A 25,257-nucleotide genomic window follows, 5' to 3' on the forward strand; every position below is an offset into this window, starting at 1 on the left:
TATGAAACTCGTGAGCATTAGCGACCGATTGCTCTTGTAGGAGGGGTCAGCTGCCCCCCCCCCCCCCCCTGCCCGTACCTCGCTACGCCCATGTAAATAATAATAATTTATTGAAAACAACAATACATCTGCTACAGAATATTTTTACAGGTACATTATATTATTTTAAGATTACAGACGTTTTAGGGCCGATATTTTCTTTGATGTCTGCACTAGGCTGAGCCTGTCCTGCAGATCACCAGAATGGTATCTTAATTAAAAATAAAAACAAAGTGTATAGGTATTTAATAATAATAATCTACGTACCTACTACCTACGCGCTACGTCCTCACAACGAGATGTAAGTTGTAACAGAAAACAAACAATACCTTTTGATCGAGCGGCTTCTTTGTCGATTGTAATGTTCACCTTCTTAATACATAACTTTACTATACCTTATTCAGATTTTAACAATAAATTATTAAATGGTCAGCTTCGTGTAGTAATAAATTATTCAAAGGTCAACTGTCGTGTCACACGTGACGTTAACAATGTGCTAGACAAAGACATGCAGACTTTGTATATTTATTCGCAGTGCTATGTCTATCTTTTAGTAGTCAGCTGTGAGCTGTACTACCTGCCTGCCTGCCTGTGTACATATCTTATGTCTGCAACGGTTTCGTCATAATATAGCAAAATTGCGTGCATAACAGCTAATAAAATCAAAATAAGTGTGATGAAATGTGGAGCAAATAAGACGCCGATTAATATTGTAAACATATATTTGCGCTTATTATCTATACGATTTCAAAAATTACACATTGCAATGATTCAATGAATAATATCAACATAATTTCAATAATATTTCAAAAATTTCATAATCGATGAATAAATTACTTGAGGTAGAGCTAAATTTTAATTATGAGGTAAAGCTACCTTAAGTACTTGGTGCTTTGAATTCACTTAACAAAATTATAAATGCTGTCATTATTAACATTTTAAGCGTCGACATGTTAAATTTATTACAATATGGTAACATCTGGCAAGTTTTATTCAAATTGAGTATAGGTGTAGAATTTGTAGTTTATTTTTATTAAAGATTAATGAAATAAATAGCGTCGTTTCAAATGATTTCAGACTGGCGTCGTAAAATACTGCTTAGTTCTGTCAGCACCCATACAGATTATCTAAAACAAATATTTAAATACTATAATCTAATGATATTATTATGTACAGTAAAACCAATTTGTTAATGGTTCTGACAATCTTCGTTAGCCCATCAGCATGGGAGACGATATAATGAAATAAGCCATTTCCCCAAAACTATTAACATTATAGTCTCACTGTACTTTGATTTAATGATACTTAAATATGTTAGAAATGTTTTTGATTGGTTAAAAATATTATTTCACTATTGTACAAAGATGATAAAATCTGTATAAAAGTTTCACTCAGTTGTATAATATTTAAACAGTCATATTTTATTGTGCACCTTTAAGGCAAGAAGAAATTATAGCAATAAGAAAATATCTCATGCAAATAAAATGTGAGCACAGATTGCTTATTTTGAACTTTTTTGATATTATCCTGAAAATTATTATTCTTTATTGGAGCAGTTTAGTATTTCAAATCAAGTATTTTACTTTAAAACAATAATACTTATAAGAAATAAAAAATAAATAAGTCAGATACTTAAAATAATCAAAACAGTCAGCATTTATCGTTTATATTGCGCATCACTAAGCGGGAAGATCTCGAAACTAAGGGCTGGTTTACACGTATTAAGTAGATAAGTAGTAACTTAATTTGAAGTGCCTGCCGGAAATGTGTCAAGTGACAAGCCCCGCCTGCCAACCTTACAGAAAATAGTCAAAATTCTAATTTCCTTGTTTAGTACTTAACTAAATTTTAACTAACTACTTGCTACTAAATTTTGTGTTTACATGCAATAAATAACTTAAAATTTAGTTAAATACTTATCTACTTAATACGTGTAAACCAGCCATAACAGGTAGAAATCAATAAGAGGTAAATTGAAGGAATGATTTTTCTACATTTAAGTGCCTAAAGAAGTTATTTACCGATATATTATTATAAAATTGATCAGTAAAACTTCGCTACTTGAGAAACACTGGTTTTGTGAAAGGCGACATTAGGCTGTTTGCACACCGCAATCCGGTTTACAAATCTACTTGACCCGTCAACCTCTTTAAACCACTGAATTTATCGAATATCGACTTTTTGTCCCTTACGCCTCTAGTCCACCGACACAGTTCGCTGCGAAACAATGGCGAACCGATTTACTGTCTCATCTGCCACACGACAATGCGTTATATTGCATCTCGCTCTATTCCTGGTTCGCCACTGTTTCGCAGCGAACTGCGTCGGTGGACTAGAGGCGTTAGCGGTATGCAAACAGCCTTAAAGCGAAGTCACATAGCTCTGTTGCTCCACCGCAAAAGTCAAACTCCGATGTTTTACGTAGATATTTTATGACATGCTTTTGTCAGCTGTTTTTACGGGAGCTGATTGGCCGTTTGCACTGTCACTTGAATCTTGTATCGTGCAAAACTATGACAGCGCAAGTGAGTCATTTTTTCAAGTTGTGCGTCGTGACTCGTGGCAATGCAGCTACGTGGCATTCGCGTATGTATTCGGTATGTGAGCAGTGTGACTTCTTTAATTATGTCGTTATACAGAGTTTAACAAAGCGATAATACTTTACTGTTTGTATGTGTCCCATAAATATAGTTCACCGTGAGAAAGACTTACTTTTGACATCTATGTTTCTATAAGAAATATGCACTTAAGTAAGGTCTATGCACTCTACAGGGCGTAACAAAACTAAGTGATTATACTTTAGGGTATGTATGAGTTTCTTGTAGAGAGTTTACTGTGAAAGTAGCAGCGCTGAAAGACCATTTTTTTTACTTTTGTATGGGCAAGTACCCCGGGGTCACGAGTTTAACCCCACACAAAAGTGAAAAAAAAATCAGTCTTTCGTCGCTGCTACTATCACAGTGAACTCTCTACAAGGAACACATACTCAATTACTCACCCTAAAGTACTTATACTGTACTCGGCGAAGCATGGCGGTAGCGGTCATTGACTCCCTGTCAAAAACTTGTCATTTTCTATATAAACCGCGATGGTCAATGATGTGTTAGATGTTGTCAATCGCGACTTTGTATAGAAAATGACAAGTTTTTGTTCAGGCAGTTCAGGGAGTCAATGACCGCTACCACCATGTTTTGCCGAATACAGTATAGTTTCGTTACAGCATACATACATATTACATACTCTTAAGTATTATAACTTTGTTTTGTTACACACTACAGGGTGCAATTGAACCTACCGGCCAAATTTTTTAGGGCATAGGTATCATTAAGAGAGTCCATTTAAACAAAAAAATAGTGTAATTTTTTTTACAATAACATATTTGATCCCAAACAAAATTGATGCTTAATGGTCACTTCGTACGAATTACGCGCGGCCGGCGCCTCTCGCCATTCACGCATGTAGGGGAAGAGCGGGGGTGACGCGGGGGGTGGCGCCAGGGAGGCGCTGTTATCAATGTTAACCTAAGCAGTAGTGTTGGTAAAAATAGCATTAGCAATAATAGTTAATTGTTAATTACTCATAAGCAATCATTAAATTAATAGTACTTGCTAAAAAATACGACTGCTAAAATTATCGTGCGCAGCAATTAGTCAGCGATCATGAAAAATAATTCAAGTCCGCGATGTTTCGCACCGCGGCGCTAACTGTTAATGAATTATGAATTGCTATTTTTCACTCCATGCGAAATAATACTCGACGCGAGCAGTGCGATGCGAACCGTGAATTCAGGATGTTGCGTTTTTAGCAAATAGCAAAGCAATAGCACGTAACATGCTAAGATATCAAAATTAGCATGTTAATGAAATTAATAGAAAATAGCATTAATTCCCATTACTACTAAGCAGGATGGCGGCGCATGGGCCATGGCGCGTAGTGTCCATAATTGTGGTGTTTTTGGTTTTTCTCAACATTTAGTACTGAGTGATTATAAAAGAAAAAGTACGTGTGTTTTTATTTTTAACAAGGATCAATATATCAAAATTTGGCCGGAAGGTTTATTAAGCACCCTGTATAGTATGCAAACTCTATCGTACTTAGTATGTGCGGATCATGGGGGGCACGGTCTTGCACTCCTTCTCGTCGAGGGTCTCGTCTATGACGGGTCGGTAGCTGAGGCAGGTGGCGCCGGTCGCCGCGTCCGTCTCCGCCACGGTGTGCTTGCGCCAGTGCTGCTCGAACGGCAGCTTCGTCTGTGTAATGTTATAATTGCTATAGGTTTATTTTTTAATTATAGTCATTATATTCGCCCATATCCTTTGTATGTCGCTTTTCTACCATAAAGTTAATATACCTAGCGGAATAGAGCAACAATCTCGAGCTGTCAAACGAAACCGAAATTGGTTTTCATCTGTGTGAAAAATATGTGTACGTATACACTTACACAAGCATGATTGAACATGACGTCTATGAGATTAAATTGTCAACGTGCGGCACGTGCCGACTGGACGTCAAAAAAAGAGTGCTGCTGTCATGTATCACACGTCTCTTTTTACCACGCAGTGTTACTGATAGTGACATCTCTCTTGCTCAGGCCTTTGTTTATCTATTCTGCTAGGTATATTAACTTTATGTTTTTTTACATAATTGCTATAAGGTTACTGTATCATACATGGCATAGAAATTCTTTCTTATTAAAAAGATACTATTCAAGGTCCCGTGTGACTTTTAATATGCCAGACGGAGACGAGACAAGCAGACCTTGTATTGTTATTCACTGTGTAATTATTTTTTTTTGGTATTAGTTTTTTACGGTTAAGTACCACCAGATTCCTAGGGAGTCTGCCTATGAAATAATTTCTCTGATTGTACCATCGAACAAATTGATTCCTAGACAGTTGACGGACCTACGTCATTGGTCGGCTTATGTCAATTCAAGGTTAGCTGTGATCGGTCTGATGGGATGACTTAAGGCGATCATATTACTTAGGTCTGCCATCTGCCAAGGAATCAACTTCTCTGATAGTACTTATAAAAATAACACTATCAAGACTCAAAGCCGTAAAAACAAACTTAAAATACATGGTATGTTAATCTAAATTCCTCACCTGTCCCTCCAAAGGTTTCGAGTAATCGTATTCGTCACGTCGCGTCTTGAAGTCCTCTCTAGCGTGAGCGCCACGGCTCTCCTCCCTGGCGAGCGCCCCCTCCACAATTTGCACCGAGTTGATGAGGAGGTTCTGAAGTTCCAGGGATTCCACCAGATCGCTGTTCCAGATAAGAGACTTGTCCACCACACGCAGATCCTTTAGTTGGCCGTAGATCTCGTGGATTTTTCGTTGGGCTGTACAAAATATTAAATAGGTCAATAAGCATGTCATGTATAATTGTTTTGTTATTATTTTGTCTTGTTATAAAATCTGGCTGTGTTTTGTCCCCTGTATATTTACTAAAATTGTTATTATTTATTTATAACAATGAAAAGTTAGTTAGTTTATGACATTAGTATAACATGTTATAGCGTTATCGCAATAATTAATGGAATTCTCGTCAAGTGTGGTACGAGTATAAAGTATTTTCAAGGCAAATATTAAATTCAGTTCATTGGTTAAGGGCCTTAACCAATGAACTGAGGGCCTTAAACTAACTTAAGGCCCAATTTCACCAACGTCTGACAAAGTTAATTTACGAATTTTTAGCACGTTATCTCTTTCGTTTTTTATGTGAGTGAAAGAGAAGACATGACATTTTAACAAGCTGTTAACATTAACAGAGGCACAGTATAGCAATATGACATATCCCTACAGTAGTGAAACGAATGTATGTAATGGTACCCGCGGGGAAGCGGGCGGCGCGGGCCCGCGTACACAAACTCGCGGAGTTTGTATACCTGCGCCCACAGGGGTGACGTTGGCGCGTTGTCTACGAATTTTGTGTTGTAAAACGATAACTTATCTTATAAACAATGGGATATTATAATAAATGTTCAGTGTACGGATGTAAATCTGATTCAAAAAACAAAAAGGATTTAAATTTTCATAAATATCGGCTCACAGTTTACACTAATATTGTGTTCGCCTTGGCGGCATGTATTTGCATCTCTGTTTTATTGTTTACGTTGTTATAAAGCCGAAAGTATGTGAGTTTGTATGTTTGTTACTTCTTCACGCTTAAACGGCTGGACCGATTTCGACAAAATTTTACAAGGGGGTAGCTGACATCCTGGATTAACACATAGGCTACCTTTTTAATCGACTTTCAATGGAGGAGATGTTATGTTCGATTTAATTTGATTTTTTTGTTCAACGATTCCTCCGCTGTTTGTTAGTCGATTTCGACAAAAATTTACAATCCGTTAGCTGATATATTGGATTAACACATGGTGTACATTTTTAACCGACTTCCGGAATGGAGGAGGTGTTATGTTAATTTTTTTAAATATATCAATAGGCTTTTGCTCAGTCTCCTGCTTGGGGGGCGCAGCCCCTCCAAACCCCTCCCTCCCCTCCTGGAGCTATTGCTTTTAACGGAATAGTATCGCGTCATTAGTGCTGAGTTTTAATTATTTTCTTTACAAACAAACGAAGTAATTTATTATAAAAGTGAATTTATCTAAACTAAACATACGGATTTCGAGTGTAATTTGATTAATAGGATTTCGCTCCATCTCATGCTTGGGGGGGCGCAGCCCGTTATCTATATATAACGAGAAAACCCCCCCTTCCCTCTTGGAGCTATTTCTTTTAACGGAATAGTATCGCGTCATTAGTGCTGAGTATTAATTATCCTTTTTTAAAAACAAATGAAGTAATCCTACTAATAATATTATAAAGCTGAAAGTATGTGAGTTTGTGAGTTTGTATGTTTGTTACTTCTTCACGCTTAAGCGGCTGGACCGATTTCGACAAAATTTTACAAGGAGGTAGCTGACGTCCTGGATTAACACATAAGCTACATTTTTAACCGACCAAAAATTGATGTTTCCGATGATCAAACACAATTTATTTTGTCTCTACGTATCAATAACTATTTACCTATAAAAACACAATTTAGTTTACCTTATAAATCGCGGGGCACAGCTAGTATAGAATAAATAAAAAATCTGTCAAATACCCTGTTACATACTAATTAGTACCTACCTACCCAGGTACACATATCAAGTGTAACATACCGCGCCCTTACCGCGCACGTAATAAGAGTTTTGAAGTGCTTCTGTTACACCTGACGTGTGATTAATTATTGGATATTTTATATATTCGAAATTTCGAATGCGTCTTCATTATTTTAATTAGTGTAAATAGTGATTCGTGGATCCTTGGAAATCTATTGTTATTCTATTGTGTCTCGCTCACCGGTGAGCTTATGGGGCTTGATGGGTTAATTAATTTTTTAAATAGAGAACTAAAATCATCTAAAAATAAAGTTTCACGTAAATATCTGGCAGTACGACATAATATGTACGATTCATCTACCGGCTCAAAAATTTCCTTTCCACTCCGGTCAAGACCTTGCCGGTCCAGTCCCTTAACTTTCCTATAATACTATGGTGACCTGTGCTGTTTAGATCCTAATGCCGACAAACTCGATAAACTCGACCGATTGTTTAATAATTGCCTACGATTCATATTCAACCTTCGAAAATACGACCATGTTTCTTCGTATCGCTCCAAGCGACACTGGTTACCAGTACGTACAGGCACTGTGTGTGCTATATTCACTGCTGCATCATCCCCATACTCCCAAATATCTCGCCCCTCACTTTCAATACCGTTGCAGCAGGCACGATAAAAACCTCCGATCCACTTCAAATCAGCTTTTAAGTTGCCCTTCTTACAAGTCAAGTTCCGTCCACTCTTCTTTTAATATCCAGGCCATTCTCCTCTGGAACGCTCTTCCTCCGGAAATCAGGATGTCAAAAACCAGAGATACTTTTAAGCGCAGGGTACGTGAGTTTTACTTGAAACAGTTGGCAGACTCTTAGTTTTTATAATTTATGGCATAAATTAATATTTATAATATTTTTAGCATCATCATTGATCAACTATATTATATTATTATAATATAGTCATTATATAATAATATATTACGTATGGTTATTAGTTTTATTTATATATAACTAGATGACGCCAAAATTAGTTTATCGCGTGGGAGCCGTACATTTTTCCAGGATAAAAAGTATCCTATGTCTTTTCCCGGAACTCAAAGTATCTCTGTACCAAATTTCAGCTCAATCGGTTCAGCCGTTTAGGCGTGAAGAGATAACAGACAGACAGACACACTTCTACATTTATAATATTAGTATGGAAGTATGGATTTTATGTGTGATAATATGTATATTATAAGTATAGTATAATATTATACAATATACATATTATAATTATAATATATATTTATTATTTTTTTCTGTCTTTTCCTCTTTCAACTAGACTGGCACCTATACAACTTTGTCCTTCTATCGCCCAAAGGTTGACTGGTAGATAATGCCATACGGCATTAAGTCCACCTTTGTACCTATAATATGTGCATAAAGTTTTTAAAATAAATAAATATGTAAATATAGCACGCTGATTAAACAGACTAAATGATAACATTTGCATTACAAGCACAATATTTTATTTTTATTTTATTTCCCGTTTCGTGGCAACCCTGGCATATCTGCTCGGTACCTGTCATCGGTGGCGGCATCGTGCGACGTCAAAGGCGTTTCGTTACTGTACGGACTAATTTTGCTATACTGTGACAGAGGTTGGTGAAATTGGGCCTTAAAGTAAATATTTAACTATATGGAGTGTGATCTTACCTTCTTCTAGCGTGCTCTTTTGTCTGAAGACGGCGGCGTTTTTCTGCATACACTTCTGCATGCGCAGGCGCAGCTCGGCCGTGCTCACGCTGCCGTTGGCGTGACGCACCTTGTCCAGGTTAGCGATGCTCTCCTGGCCGGTTGTCTGTAATGAATTCATAGTTCACGTTATGGAATAGCTATCCCCAACCCGCGGCCCGGGGGCCGCATGCGGCCCGCCGGGACTTTATCTGTGGCCCGCATGATGTTAAACCATTTTGAAATTCACGCCCACCGGCAAAATAATGTGAAGTTGTCGTTAAAGTCGTGAATTTTTTCCATTTTTAAAAATCGTTAATTCTGAAGAACGTTAGTTTTTAACCCTAAAAAATTTTTGTTACGGCCCGCGACACCAAGATCAAAACATGTTTGTGGCCCGTGGGAAAAAAAGGTTGGGGACCACTGTTATGGAACGTTTTAGGTAATATTGTTGTCAATCTATGACCTTTTTACAACAGAGACTGAATAATTTCAATCAATTCAGACAAACAGAATTCAAACCGGCCAAATGACGTAGATTCGTCATATGCCCATGAGTCAATTTCTTCGATGGTACCTTTGTACAACTCTTCATTGAATTGAAGTTTAATCAACATTAAATGCCTCTGAGTGCATTCCATGCAACCAAATCCCAGATTAACTGTACCTCTTTAAGGGGCGCCTGCGCGTCCCCTGGGCGCGAGGTATCGGCGACGGTGAGGGCGCACGCGCGGCCGAACACCACCAGGTCGAGCAGCGAGTTGGCGCCGAGCCGGTTCGCGCCGTGGACGGACGCGCACGACGCCTCGCCCGCCGCTAGCAGCCCGGGAACGATCTGGTCCGCGCCGTTGCGGTGGACTATCACCTGGGAAAATGAACAAGTTACGTGACTAGGATTTTTTTTTAAATCATGGGGTACAGTTGACATTTGATAGACCTACGTCATTTTGGTGCAACTCTGTCAGTCGTGATCTGTCAGCTGAGTTTGACATAACGCGACCAAATTACTAATGCGGGCTCCACACTCGCGGCGCGAAATCCCGCGATCCGCGAGTGTGGAGGGTTTCGCGGCTTCACGATTCGCGCTTCGCGGCTTTCCTCATCCGGTGTCGGTTTTTTGGCCCGGGACAAAGGGCTCGCGAAGCGCGAACATCATCTACACTCGCTTTTATTCGGAGTCGCAAACAATGTCAGAGCAGCAGCAACAGTGACTTCAACGTCCATTTTACTCAAAAAGCGCGATCGTGTTCAAGGCGCGTAGCGCCCGCGAATCGCGGTCGCTATATAAATATTCTGACCGTCGTATCTCATATGTTTTGGATAACGTACTGTACCTATGTAAGAAAGAACTTAAATAGTTTCAAAAAGAAAAGCGACTATCATTGTTTTAACACTAGGAATAAGAACAAATTAGAAATACCAGTGATCAGACTTAGCAAAGTCAACAAATCTTTTAAAGGCCAGTGTATACGCCTGTACAATAGAATCCCAGAAAACGTTCAAAATCTCTCTATCAATAAATTTAAAAATGTAGTAAAAGAACGTTTGTGTACTAAAGCTTATTATAAAATCAATGATTTCATCGACAACACACCTTGGGAATAGGGTGGTTCTTACAGGCTACTAGTATATTTTTTATAAGTAATTCCTATTGTAAATAGCCCTAAGTCATAATATTGTTATATAACACACAGTGACCGTGTTGTACTGTTATATGTTTTAAATTGTAATTTTCCATCTTTTTAGTAAAAGATGGCCCCGTGCGAGTTTCTTACGCCGGTTCTTCTCGCCGGGGTAGTTCCCGAACCGGTGGTAGGCACCGTAGTATCGACGTTCGGTAAAGTTTTTGTAAAAAAATTACTCCGAATAAAAATATTTTTGATTTGATTTGATTTGAACCTAACTAAAGATGTCTACGCAGTCTATAACAATAAACACTAACCCAACTAAAGATATCCGCAGAATATATATATTGACTTTGCTTTGTTACACGCTGTATAATTATTAATTATTAATCCTACTAATGACAATATCTAAGCAGTGTATAACCACAATAGACATAACTACCAGTAGTTCGACTGCAAAGAGACGGACAGGTTTCAATATCTGTCAAATTCGTCGGGTTTCACTAGGATTATGAACGGAATGTGCCTCGCGCTGGCTGATATAATTTATTTTTAAATATTTAAAATAAATATTTCAAAATTAGATTCTGTCAATTTTAATCGCATGTGCCAAAACACAAACAACAATACGACCAAAGAGGAACACGTCCATCGAATATGTCATATTTTTAAATTCGTAGGTAACAAGTTAAGAACCCTAGCGACGATTTTCGTCATAATACATCAAATTTAAAAATTTCAACATCAGTTCTAAGACGGCATACTCTATCATTCTGTCTACTCTCGTATAACTATACAAACACCTTACCTCTCCACGGTAGTTAGTGGGCGTACCACCCATGTTGTAATGCACAGTGGGCAGCACGGGTATGGGCTCGCGCGTCACGTCCACGCCGGCGAATATCATGGCGGTCTCGGAGATGCCGGGCAGGCGCTGCTTCAGCTGCTCCTGCGGCAGGTGGTGCAGCTGCAGGTGCACGTGGTCCTTCTCGGGACCGCAGCCGCGACCTGGGGGGTTTAGGTTAAGTATATAAAATGTCATTCTTTCAATTAATGTAAAGTCGAATAAAATTCGAGAGTAACGATAATTATTATGGAATATGGTCATTGGTCTCTTCACACGATCCCCGCGTTCCACTTGACGTTAAAAACGATCAAAACCCTCAAAATGCCTCCTATTTTGAGCGTTTTGATCGTTTTTAACGTCAAGTGGAATGAGGGGTATGTCATATATTTTAAGTCCCAAACAATGGAAGTATATTTAAATACTTTTTATAGTTAAGATTTTTATCATATTACTAGCTGTCCCGCTGAACTTTGTGCCACTTTAAAACCTTCCCTGGACTTCTACGAATATTTTAAGACTAAAATTAGCCCAATCCGTTCAGCAGTTTTTGAGTTTTAGCGTTACTAACACAATTGAAAATCCATTTTTATATATATAGATGCATATAATACATCCAAGACCCAGAAACATTAAAAACTCTCTTCAGCGAGATTTGAACCTTCAAATACAAGAAGCCGACTTGAGCGCCGACGCGCTAATAAACAAAGCCATAGACGTCAACGTACGTTCACCGTCTAATTTCTGAAATTAAAGAACCCTTTTCGCATCGGGCCATTACCGTGATTGTATTAGGGGGCACAATCGACGTCGATAATGGGTAATCAGAAGAACCCTGTGCATGCAACCCCTTAATAAAATATGTTGCTAACGATTGTTTTATAATAAGTTACCTACAATATTTATTGGATTCGTTGTTTATTTGCAATTACTTCTTTCAAAAATTAACCCACCTTCCATAATCTCCATTGTCATAGCTCGGGAGACGACGTCGCGGCTGGCCAAGTCCTTGGCGACGGGCGCGTACCGCTCCATGAACCGCTCGCCTTTAGCGTTAACGAGGAAACCGCCCTCGCCACGACAACCCTCAGTCATGAGGCAGCCCGCACCGTAGATACCTGGAGGAAATAAATCATTTTATAATAATACTAGCTGTCCCGGCAAACGTTTCTTTGCCATATAAAGTATTTCGCCCGTATTATTTTATTGAAGTGACTAAATAAGTATGTCACCATGGCAACGTCCATCGCTATCCCGTCGCATAAACAATGGTCGCCGTCAGTCTCGAATTGTAATAATTTACTATTATTTATTCAAAAAATGCACTTATCAATATAAAAAGTACTCAGTAGCCGATTCTCAAACCCACTGAATATGCATATAAAATTTGGTTAAAATCAGTAAAGCCGTTTCGGAGGAGTACGTAGACTAACATTGTGATACGATAATGACACGATAATTTTATATATAAGATTATATGTGGATGTTTGCCTGTCTGGGAGTCTGTTAGCCTTTCTGATATTTTGGTGAACCCTTGAGTCTCGGGAAAGGATAAAGGATGATGCCATAATTTGTTACTATATTAGCAAATATCTCGTTACTAGATTATGTAACAGCTGCACACCTCCTTCAATAGCAGTCATATTAATATACTCGGTTTAACATAACATAATAAGTAGTCTAATTTCGAAGCATATAGAAATAACTAAGTACCATCAGAGAAGTTGATTACTAGGCAGATCGCGGACCTAAGTAATTTGGTCGCGTTAAGTCAAACCCAGACGACCGATCACAGCTAAGATTGAATTGACATAAGCTGACCACATGACGTAGGTCCATCAACTGCATAGGAATCAACTTCCTCGATGGTACCATCGAGGAAGTTGATTTCTATGCAATTGACAGACCAACGTTATTTGGTCGAATATGTCAATTCAATGTTAATTGTGATGTGTCAGCTGGGTTTGACGTAACGCAAACAAACTACTTAGGTCCCCGATTTGCATAGGAATCAACTTCTCTGATAGTACATTTACATACATACTTTTTGTTTTTGTTACATTCACTTAGATACAAACATTCCTATCACGTGTCATAATCAGCCCCGGGTTTATAAATAGGCCGTATAGTCCGTGGCCTAGGGGCGGCAGCGTCCAAAGGGGCCGAAAGATTTCGGACATGGGGCGGCGGAAATAAAGTGGTCTACACTCTTATCGGCACTGATCGTGATGTAAGACCAGTGGTTGTTAGTTGTTACCACAGAAATAAATCAAGATAGAACGGCGACGCGAATGCGTTGTTATGGAAGCGCTCGTGTCAATTTTTGCTTTGCTTTTAGTTAAAACAAATAACTTACCCGTGGCACGAAATACCTCCTTTTGACCGATTTACTTTTGTACTTCTGTTTTTAGACACTGCACAATGAGGCATTTTTGCACAACCGCTCCGGTGTAATCAAGTCGAGACGTGCGCGTTGACAAAATGAACGTTCAATGAATCTTGCACGACAGAGCAAGATTGAAAAACGCGTACTCCACCCGCTTAGCCGTTCTATCTTGATTTATTTCTGTGGTTGTTACTCACCGGTGGGATGGAACTGCACAAACTCCATGTCCTCGTTCTGTAGTCCGGCGCGCGCGGCCATGGCGGTGCCGTCGCCCGTGCACGTGTGGGCTGAGGTGCAGCTGAAGTACGCGCGACCTGTACCACCCGTCGCTAAGATCGTGTTCTTCGCTTGGAACCTGAAGCGTATTAAAAAAGTTAAATCGTTGACCGACATGATGACGACTATGAAAATAAGTTCAGGGAGAAACTTTGTAAGAACAAAATTAAGAAACTTTAGGGCCAATCGTCCTCGCAGTTCGATACAGTTGATAAACGAATGGAAGTAGAATAGTTTAATGATATCTAAAAGATACTGCATCTCCTAAGAGAAGGAGGACAGAGGACTCTATGCTTTATTTATTGAATTAATTAATCTTAGCCTAGCATTACCGTTTTTAGTTGAGCTTACGTAAGCTAGAATCAAGAATGCACGAATATGATAACATGACTCTACAGTCAAATTTTTTTTTTGGGAAAATATAAAATAAAATTTCAGCTAAGACTCCTTAGATATTATACAGCAGTTTTAGGCTACCCTTAGTATAAAGCCTCAAGTATTTGTCAATTTAATATTTATCAAATCGGCGTATATACGACCTCTTGTGATATCTTATCAAAATACACTTATATCATCATCACCTTTCACCAAAGTAATTTTTTGCGTGGCGTAAAAACGTTTAAATGTAAGTAGAGAAAAAAATATTGTTTTATTTTTTTCATTATCATGATTGTCAGTGTACTTTATTATTAGAGACAAAAACATCGCGACGCTTCATCTCTACCCCAGTACAAGTTGAGCCAAAAAGAGATAACTCTTTATATAAATAATGCAAATTTACTTTATTATAATTCAAATGTCTAGTACGTACCGGTTTTAAATGAATGCCCTCTAAAATCAAGTGTCGAATCTTATACCAACACATACAAATTGTTGCACAGCACATAAATGAAATTCAAGTTAGAATTTCATTTATGTGCTGTTACAATTAAAGTTATTTAAAATATTTTTATTTTCATATTTTATCTCATAAAGATATAATTTTAATCCCTCGATTGTGGAAAAACAAGACACAATAGCCTGTCTATTGTTGCCGCGATCACCGGTGCTCGTACGGGGCTTGATGGGTATAGATATTATATAAAGATAATAAAGCCTTTTCTAAGCAACTAAATTAAATAAAGTTAGTAAAGTTATAGTTAGTTACTAAGTACCTTATGCTAGTAGGCTTAGAGCTTTGTGTATGTCTTATTATTTAATAATGATATAAAATGTACACAATTATGATTCCCATTTAAACATATTTCATTATTTACTAATGAACACTTATTCAGTTCATTTGGATTGCAAATAATATAATTTAGAAAAATTAAGTACTTACTTATATACTTACCTTTTCCATAGTTAAGCTATTTATCCTTTGTGTTATTTAAACAAAAGATTTTAACAGAAATTCAATATTCATTTAGCAAAGAGTACATGCAGTGATTACCTACAGAACATAACCTAACCTAATGAGCAGTTAGCACTCAAACATATTTTAGAATAGATCATTAAGAAAGTTAAGTACATTGTTGTTTAAACTATTTATGTGATCATATGGTATTAAAATATAATTAATTAGACCTCATTTTTAACAACAACATAAATCATTGCAAGAAATAGTAATAAAATAAATATTTTTAAATTTTGACGAATTTTAGAAAAAAATCGCAGGCGGTGCCGTAATACAAAATATGTCAAAATATGAGTAATAATTAGTACTATAATAGTGTATAAGGATATAACGGCCAACCATGCGATTCCAGAGATATGCTCATTTTTCATGTCGGCTCCATACAAAAATTTCTTTAAAAAATTATAACTCTCTTATTATTACACGTAACTGAGTCTTTTAACATTTTATTATGTAATAACTAGGAGAACATATTTCAGCCCAAAAAAATGACATCTGGAAATTCAAGTTCCTATGTCTATGAAACTCGATTTTCGATCCACTGTGCGCGGCCTAAGATCCTAATGATCTTGAGAGTGATCTCAGCGGTAAGAGCGGTTTATGAATTTCAGTTTAAGAAAGAGTTTGACAGATAATGTATGGGGCTTATGTCAACATTTTGAATAGTTAATGATCCACTCTGAGTGCGGCAGTAAGAGTAAGAAAGTAATTGCATGTATTACCTGTGCAGAGTTCCATCCTCGAGGTTGAGTGCGATGCAGCCCTTGCATACGCCGTCCTCCATTAGCAGGTCTAGCGCGAAGTACTCGATGAAGTACTCGCAGTCGTAGCGCAGGGACTGACCGTACAGCGTGTGCAGGAGCGAGTGGCCCGTTCTGTAGAATATTAAGTTATGTAGGATTCCAGAAACCATACTAGTATTATTTTTTTAACCCCCAAAGAAGGGTGTTATAAGTTTAACGTGTCTCTGTGTGTGTCTGTCTGTGGCATAGTAGCATCCAAACGGGTAGAGTGTAGACCAGCGGTCGGCAACCTTTCGGCAGGCAAGGGCCACAAGGTGGCAAAACAAATCAATTGGGGGCCGCAGGCCTTATACTCGTTTTAACCCTAGAAGCCCAATATAATGCATAATGAGGGCTTTTCTAGAAAGTTTTTATTACAAAATGACACATAGCTACGTTTTTAAGTTGTAATAACTACTAGCAATATAAGAAAACATTTTTATACTTATAACTTATTCACAAAACATTCATTCACGGGCCGCAAGTAATTTTTTTTACAGCTTTGACATGATTGAGAGCATATTAAGAGTGTTTTTAGCGTCATCATCAGCTCTTGCGATGTTAGTGTTTATCTCTTTCATATGAGTTTGTAAGTCACTTGTAGCGATTTTATCGGCTCAAAATTATGAGTCATACATTTGTAATGTTTTGTATCTGGGGTTGTTTTTAAATTCATAACATCTAGAACGTAGGACATAAGAGTTATGACGCGGTAAAATAGATACAAGTAAAATGTTTTTACATAACTTCAGTAATGAGTAACAAAAGGAAAGGCTATTAGGCTCACGGTTCGCAGACTTGTGCAAACAACGCTAACCGCTTGTTCAAGGGCATATTGATAACGCAAGTAAAATGCAGGCTCATATTACAATTTTCAGTTTTTGAACCGACTTCCAAAAAGGAGGAGGTTTCTCAATTCGACCGTATGTATGTTATTTTTATACAGTTCTAGATATTATCACTTTTTTGCACCGAACTTAAACGTTGTCCTCTTCTGAATCTCAAAGATGAACTATTGGGATGAAATGAAAATCCAACTAAATTTCATCCAAATCATAAAAGTACACATATTATTCAATAATTTTCAGAATATCAAACAACAATAATATTAAATCCTTACTAATATTATCAATGCAAAAGTGTGTCTGTCTGTTACCTCTTCACGTCCAAACAACTGAACCAATTTTGCTGAAATTTGGTATAGCGATACTTTGAATCCCGGGAAAGGACATAGGAAACTTTTTAACCCAGAAAAATATACGGAGTAGCGAGCGGGCGTCATCTAATCTTATGTATAACACAATACTTTTGATAATATCAAAGCATTCTATAGAAATCATTTAGTTTTTAGGGTTCCGACTTCCGTACCCAAGGGGTAAAAACGGGACCCTATTCCTGAGACTTCAATGTCTGTCCGTCTGTCTTCAGGCTGTATCTCAAAAACCACTATAGCTAGACTTCTGAAATTTTCATAGATTGTGTATTTCTGTTGCCGCTATAACAACAAAATAATACTAAAAACAAAATAAAATTAATAATGAAGGAGGGCTTCCATACAACAAAAGTGATTTGTTTGGCCTTTTTTGCTCGATTTCAATAAACCATTATTGAAATCGAAACAATTAGACATTTCAAATTTTTATAAAATCCTTTATTATAAGTGTACTTTAATAATTAATAATAATATTAAAATAAAATAATCGGCCAAGTGCGAGTCGGACTCACGCGCGAAGGGTTCGCGAAGGTCTGTCAAGAAAGTGAAGAAATTAAAAAGTGGCAACATCGTAGTGTCATCCCTTTTTTCTTAGATTGATTTGAAAGGGATGACACTACGATGTTGCCGCTTTTTAATTTCTTCACTTTCTTGACAGACTATACCTAATCTACTTTAACGATTGTAAAAAGCCACATACAACAAAAAAGATAACCTTATTATGACGTTAATTATGTATTAAGCAAATAAAGTATACTCTTCTATATTATAGTACTTACATAATAATGTCTAGACTTTAGAAGACTAGACTGTTTATCATCTGTTAACTACTGTTTGTTTTTCAGTGGAACAATATTGGCTAAGTGCCCGTTATTATTATTGTGCCATAGAGAGTCATTTGAGTAATTTGGCATGATTACATTTTTTTGTAAAATAATGATGTTTATGTATGGATTCAATTCCTTAACATCCTAGGCCTTGATGTAATAACAGCCCTGCATGAATATTGAATAATAATAATAAAGTCATATTTTGTGTATTTAGCGTTATTTTGTAAAAATGACTGACATATCGTCGCAATCGTAGAACAAAGACGGATCTGCAATTTAGCCATTTTACAGGAGAGCCCTTCAAAGATTTTGTGTTGTATTTTGTTTCATATTTTTAGAACTAGTAATTTAGTTGACGTGAAATTTGGGCATGTGGTTTGGTTTTATGAATTTTATAATGTGATTCACAGTACAAATACCTAATTTGTGAAGTTTTTTTTTAAAGTCACATTAGTCGTTATTTCCTGGAGTATAATGTGACGTATGTAATAAACCGACGTTATTGTAATGGAGTTTTGTTTTTAGATTCGTGACGGTTGAAACATTCCGTAAATATTCTAGGGATATGTCTTTAACTTTATCGTCGGTTTTGAAAACTATAGGTCTAGGAAATGGAATAAAAACATTAATTACTTTCACAACAGTTTTTTTTAGTAAGCTAAGTAAGAAATAACAATAATATATAATCAAATTCTTGATGTATTAGAACTTTTTAAAAACTTAATGATCTTAATTCCTCTACAAAAAATATTTTTATATAAAAATAACACATATTTTTATACAATAAGGGGGCAAACAAGCAAACGGGTCACCTGATGGAAAGCAATTTCCGTCGCCCATGGACACACGCAACATCAGAAGAGGCGTTGCCGGCATATTAAAAGGGAATAGAAGAGAGTAGGGAAAAGAATAGGGGAGGGTAGGGAAGGGAATAGAAAAGGATAGGGAAAAGAATAGGGGAGGGTGGGGAAGGGAATAGGGCCTCCGGTGAACTCACCCACTCGGCGAAACACAGCGCAAGCGCTGTTTCACGCCAGTTTCGTGCAAAACCATGGCTCTCCCACGTGCATTATTATACGATACAATATATATTTAAAAATAAATATTATTATGAAAAAATGCTATATAAAATGTATAATAAAACAACAGTAATTGTCTAAACAAGTAAAATACTTATTACAATAGAGAGAACCGTTTCGTGGTAAGATTTTTAAACCCAATATGAACTCATCAGTCTTAGTAAAAAATAATTTAATACTTCATCATCTTCAATAACTGAAAATATTCAAGATTATTCTCAAGTGTTAGTTACTACCCAAAACTCCAACTGCAACACCAGTAAAAAGACATGCAAAATGGTTGGTTTGAGTTCGGTTCGAGCAAATAGTAGATACAGAAGGGCAGAAAAAATCATCAGTTTCATGTTGGCAACAAAACGGGTCATCACATTTTGCAAGTCTTTTTACTGGTGTTGATGTTGGAGTTTTGGGTACTAACACTTGAGAATAATCTTGAATATTTTCAGTTAATAGAGATGATAAAGTACTAAAAATGGGAGTCAACGTTGTTGAGAATCTAACGTTGCTGAGAACTTGTGAGGTTTCTGATTGAGGAAATTCGTTTGCTCCAATAGGCGTCATTTCACCTGCAGGCATAAAAGGATCGTCATTTTATTCAGGAATAGAAATGGAGGCAAATAATTTATCTTGGTGATATTATTTACCTTTATGAAATGGTTCTTGAACACGTCTTCTGAAAAGGCATAATTCCATACATTTGCTAAGTTGACAATATTTCAGCTGAAATTTTGTAGTATAAAATTTGTATGAATTAAATTATTAATATTGTTGTTGTACTATTTTTTAGCGGAGCAGACACCTATAACGCCATTGCATTACAGGAGTCTGCTCCGCTAAAAAATATATGTAAGTGCTAGGTGCCTACCTAGAACTTACTTTTTTTTCTTCAAGCAGCAAAAATTATTTAGCCAATTTGTTATATTGTGTACTCTTAGAATATGTCATGCTATACAAGACAAGCAAAGGTGACATTGGGATTGCAGAGTGATATAAGGCAGTGCGGTTCTTAAGATGAAACTTATCAAAGTTGAACATTTTGAAAATAATTTCAAAAAGCATAAATATTAGAAATTTTAAACATCAATGAAAAAAAGGCATTAAAATAAGCGTTATGCTAACGGTTAAATCAAATTACAATTTAAAATGTCATTATATCTTTATTATTTTTTTATCAAAAAACGACCTATGTTAAATTGTGTGCCAAGAATAACGACGGATATGCAAATCCAACCAGCATCTATCCATAGAAAAATGACGGTTTATACGGTACGCCCTTAAATTATCCATAGAATAATGACGATTGGTTAATTCCGTCAATAAAAAAGTACCTACAGAAAAAATAAAGAAGAGTTTTGACTCATATATAGTTACTTTTATAAAGCTTTATCAGTGTAAATACTAAAATCATATACCAAAAAAGTAAGTCCTTAGAACAACGACGGATTTATTAAATCCGTCGTTGTACGGTGGATAAGAAAATTAAGTCATCTGTTCGGTCGCGTAACAATCAATTTTCTACTGCAGCTATTTAATGTAGCGAAAGTATTTAATTTATAAGTAAACAGCATCTCAAGTCTTTACAAAGCAACAAAATATTATGATATTCACTTACCCATAATATTATCACCATTTTACACAAACGCTAACATCCGTTTTAACCTTGAATGCATAATATTTTTAACTTATTCGAGTTATATATGCCTAATACGTATTATAAACTATTTTAATATTATTTAAAAATTATTAAAAAGTGCGTTACGAGTAAAAAGTACGCGTAACACCGTAGAACAGGGACGGTATTGACCATCCGCCGCGGTGAGCGGGGGGTGGGGGACGGCGGCATCCACCGAACTCAGACGCATTGTTTAATCCGTCGTTGTAATAGGTCACACAATCAAATCCGTTTTCTAGTCTATAAATCAGGCATTTAGTGGATTTTTTTATAAAATTTTATAATCAGTCGATAAAACACATAAATCGACTTGTCGATTTGTGCAATAAACCAAAAATTGAAAAAAATCAGATCAGTCTTTATTCTACGATCATGACGATATGGTGATAGAAACTAAACGATGATAATATACTAATTTAATTCTGAAAGTAATTCCTTACCTGTCAGCAACCGCACAGCACCTGTGAGCCTGGCCACCTTTGCCGAATTTGAGTGACTGTCCTCCAAAGGCTCTCTGGTAGATTTTGCCTTCGGGTGTGCGAGAGAAGGGCATACCATAGTTGTCCAGCTCAATAACAGCGTGGGGTGCCTCCCTTGTCATGTAGTGGATGGCATCCTGAAAAAGGAATTACAAAAGATTATAGTGACATAAAATTAAACCACATAATATGTTATTGTTATAAGCTTCTGTGTATTATTGTATTACAAAATATTATCACTGTTTTTATTTAAATAACAACAATATCAACAATTATTGTATAATATTATTTTATGAATAATTAATTAAATATAAAAATATTGTTATGTAAGTTAAGTACTTCATCATCATCATCATATCGGCCTATAGTCGTCCACTGCTGGACATAGGCCTCTCTTAATGAACGCCAAGATGACTGATCTACTACTGCCTGCCTCCTGCCTCTCAAGTTAAGTACTTACATAACAATATTTTTCTATAAAAAAATTATTATGAACTGTCATCACAACTATTACTGTAAAATTATTATACTGCATAAAATTATTAAATTTATAGTAAGTAACAAGTTTTTACATTCAGCAACCAACACAGATTATTTTTTTCCAAATGACAGTTGTTTTTTTTTTATTTAAGCTTTATACACATTATGGTACAAACCTGGTCTCCGAGCCAATCTGAACCCTTAACTGTATCATACATGTGCCATTGCCAGTTGTCATCCTCCATGTTACCTAAAATTTATATAAGTTATGTAATTGTCAAAACAACAAGTATATTTATTGTGGGTTTAATAATTAAACAAGGTAAACTGATAGAATACTATAATTACGTCATAGAATTTTAACTCTAAAATCCATACCATCCGTATACTATTATTATTATTTTATACTATCTGGCTGTTCTCTTCACACCCAAACTGCTGAACCAATTTTGCTGAAATTTGGTACAAAGGTTCTTTGAATCTCAGGAAAGGACATACAATAATTTTAGTTCAAGATAAAATGTATGTTCTTGCGAGATGAACTAATTTTGGGCGCAAAGGTTTAATTTCAGTAGTTGTCACAAGGTAGTCATGAAGTAAAACTTGTCACTTTGAGCAGAAATGAAATGCAGTAAGACTTTAACTTGAAAAATACTTAGAAAACAATACTAGGATATTATTTTCATCAGAGGTTTCTACTAAAACTTTTGAATCAACATTAAACTGATTAAAATTACTTACCCAGAGCAGCATTAATGCCTCCTTGAGCTGCCACAGTGTGGGATCGTGTTGGGAACAGTTTAGTCACTACGGCTGTTTTGAAACCTTCTTGTACCAAGCCAAAGGCAGCTCGCAAGCCAGCACCTCCTGCACCCAGCACCAGTGCATCATGGTGGTGATCAATCACCGTGTAAGCTTTCGACATATTCGAATTCACCGATGCATCTTTTAAAGGTGTAGCCCCACCCACAGAAAGATGAAGATTTCTGTACAAGTGTGAAGCCTGGAATAACAAAAGCAGATTTTAAAATCCCACGTAAAAAATTCTCAAATTTGTACGTGGGAGAGAAATGCTTCGGCACGAATGGGCCGGCTCGCCCGGAGAAATACCACGGGCTCACAGTAAACCGGCGTGAAACAGTGCAGCGCTTGCGCTGTGTTTCGCCGAGTGAATGAGTTCACTGGAGGCCCAATCCCCTACCCTACCCTATTCCCTTTCTTACCTTCCCCTATTCCCTCTTAAAATGCCGCAAATAGTATCAAGTCCACACAAAAATATTGTGAAATAGTGCTCCAAAAATCAAAACCTGTTTAACAGGTTTTCTTGAAAAACGTAATGTTAATAAGTGTATTTAAATAAAGTTTAAAGTTTAAGATACTTATATTTATTCAGGACACTGTGGTAGAGGACAATTGTTTGGCGATACACGGCAAAAACATTTTTTTTGAATATTGGATTACATAACAAAACAATTTTGCGTATTTAAATATTTCTATACTGACCAATGCAGCAGGGCTGCGGGACACAGCTGCTTTCATTAGTGCACTCATGATGGAACTCTCTGTCCGCACCTAGAGTACAAACTATGTGTAATAATTAAATTCTAGAAATTTTTTACAACACCAACATGAACTTGGCACCCCACAAAATCGAATGACCGTGTTTGACAAATGACAGCTTAGCTCAGCTGCAGTGTTGTCACACCGAATTTTAGAAAATCAGTAGATGTCATGCTAAAAATTGGTAGAATTACAGTCTGTCAAAAAAGTCATGAAATTAAAAAGTGGCAACATCGTAGTGTCATCCCTTTTTTCTTAGATTGATTTGAAAGGGATGATACTACGATGTTGCCACTTTTTAATTTCATGACTTTTTTGACAGACTGTAGGTAGATGTTGGAACCAAAAATTGGTAGTTCTACCCCCTCTTATTATCAGTAAATTTTTTAACAACAGTACATAATATTATTAATTATAACGTATATTTACTATTTACGTATTGAATATTTATTGCTTAGTGGTTTTTAACAAAATTGCTTTCAATGTGATTAAACTGGCGCGCACTACAACTTTTTGGCGGGCGATTATTTTACCGACCGACGAAAATTCTAATAAAATCCTAACAATTTCTGTCACAACCTTTAGGATGTTATTGAACATGACACTTAATTATGAAGTTGACAGTCAGCTGCCAAACTGCGAAAAAATGAAACGAACACTAATTAATTTTTTTCGATTTTTATTGCACCTTTTCAAAAAAAAAATTTCTGCACTTTGTTGTACATCGTTGTTTTTGTATTTTTTAGGAGTTTATATGTATTAAAAACAATAAAATATTGTTATTAAGAAAAAAATTGTTTCTTAAAATCATAATATTTTCAAGAGAATAAAGGTAAGAAATTTTTTTTTAAAAAGCATCGAATAGTCCATTGTTTATATTTTTTTTTAGTTAATACATGTCCTTCATTGATATGAAAACAATTACGTGATAATAAATGAAACAATTTTTTTTTTGACACTATTACTTGGATTTCTAGTTTTTTGTTCAAGTTAAAAAATTATTATAAACAAAGTATTAATTTTTTATTAACTTTTATGGCGTGATCTTGATAAGATTTTATTTAAAGTACAATGAGGACGGAAGTTCGAAAAAATTTCGTTAGTTAACATTTGTCTAATTTGTTGAAAAATTAACTTGAAGTTAAAGGCGAATGCCCAAAAGTGGTACCAATTTGTCTCATGCTTCAATATGAAAATATAATAGTAATTTTTTTCGAATTTTTCAACGTAATTCCACGCCAGGAATCCAGTTTTTGAACTGTGAATATAAATTAAAGAATAAAAATTACTAAATATGACTTCATCCATGTTTGGTTAGTGATGTAGTGCATTAAGGATTTATTATTTATACTAATAATACCACAATTTTATCAAAATTCGATAATAATGAGTATGTAACGGTAATATTATCAACTGAAAAACCGCGAACGTGATTTTGATGCCGTCATATTTCAACTAAAGTATGAAAGAAAACGTAAGTACGTGTTAGATATAAGACAAACAACTTATAAAGTTTTTGATAAATTCAGTGGGGGAATGTCAATCATACAAGTTTATACTTCAATGAAATACGATACCACTGTCTATTGTTGACACTCGAAGGCAGCTATTAAAGGGGTTAACTCCGTGTTTATCGTAATTCTGGGATGCTAACTATGGATGGATAAGACTTATGAATTTTTATGCATGTATTTTTATCGAGTTATAATCAATGCAATTTTATTAGATATGATCTAAAGAACAAGACTACATTCATAACGCAATATTTTTTTTTGATAAAC

At 36.1% G+C, this 25,257-nt stretch overlaps 1 protein-coding gene across 2 annotated transcripts; it reads right to left on the minus strand.

The window, feature by feature from the left end:
* Nucleotides 1-743: 743 nt before the first annotated feature.
* Nucleotides 744-23,582, minus strand: LOC121735184 (succinate dehydrogenase [ubiquinone] flavoprotein subunit, mitochondrial). 2 transcript variants are annotated; one of them, XM_042125903.1, is made up of 13 exons: nt 23,420-23,582; nt 22,658-22,919; nt 22,093-22,166; nt 21,398-21,573; nt 16,104-16,256; nt 13,907-14,064; nt 12,277-12,441; nt 11,288-11,487; nt 9,522-9,719; nt 8,837-8,981; nt 5,145-5,380; nt 4,134-4,289; nt 744-1,166 (listed from the first exon to the last, which is right to left on the minus strand). In XM_042125903.1, the coding sequence occupies exons 1-12, from the start codon at nt 23,465-23,467 to the stop codon at nt 4,134-4,136; spliced, it is 1,971 nt and encodes a 656-aa protein (XP_041981837.1). In that variant the 5' UTR covers nt 23,468-23,582; the 3' UTR covers nt 744-1,166. The 2 variants fall into 2 exon arrangements, with proteins under 2 accessions (XP_041981837.1, XP_041981836.1); XM_042125902.1 differs by having other exon boundaries at nt 744-1,167; nt 4,111-4,289.
* Between the last annotated feature and the right edge of the window lie 1,675 nt (nt 23,583-25,257).

Source organism: Aricia agestis, chromosome 17 (assembly GCF_905147365.1).
Source record: "Aricia agestis chromosome 17, ilAriAges1.1, whole genome shotgun sequence".
Classification (NCBI taxonomy): Eukaryota; Metazoa; Arthropoda; class Insecta; order Lepidoptera; family Lycaenidae; genus Aricia; species Aricia agestis.

Coding starts and splice junctions, on each gene's coding strand:
- LOC121735184 (XM_042125903.1), bottom strand. CDS start 23,467: ATGAGTGCACTAATGAAAGCAGCTGTGTCCCGCAGCCCTGCTGCATTG. Junction 14,065..16,103: donor GAGGATGGAACTCTGCACAG/GTAATACATGCA, acceptor AATACGCTTCAG/GTTCCAAGCGAAGAACACGA. Junction 11,488..12,276: donor GACAATGGAGATTATGGAAG/GTGGGTTAATTT, acceptor TAAACCCCCCAG/GTCGCGGCTGCGGTCCCGAG.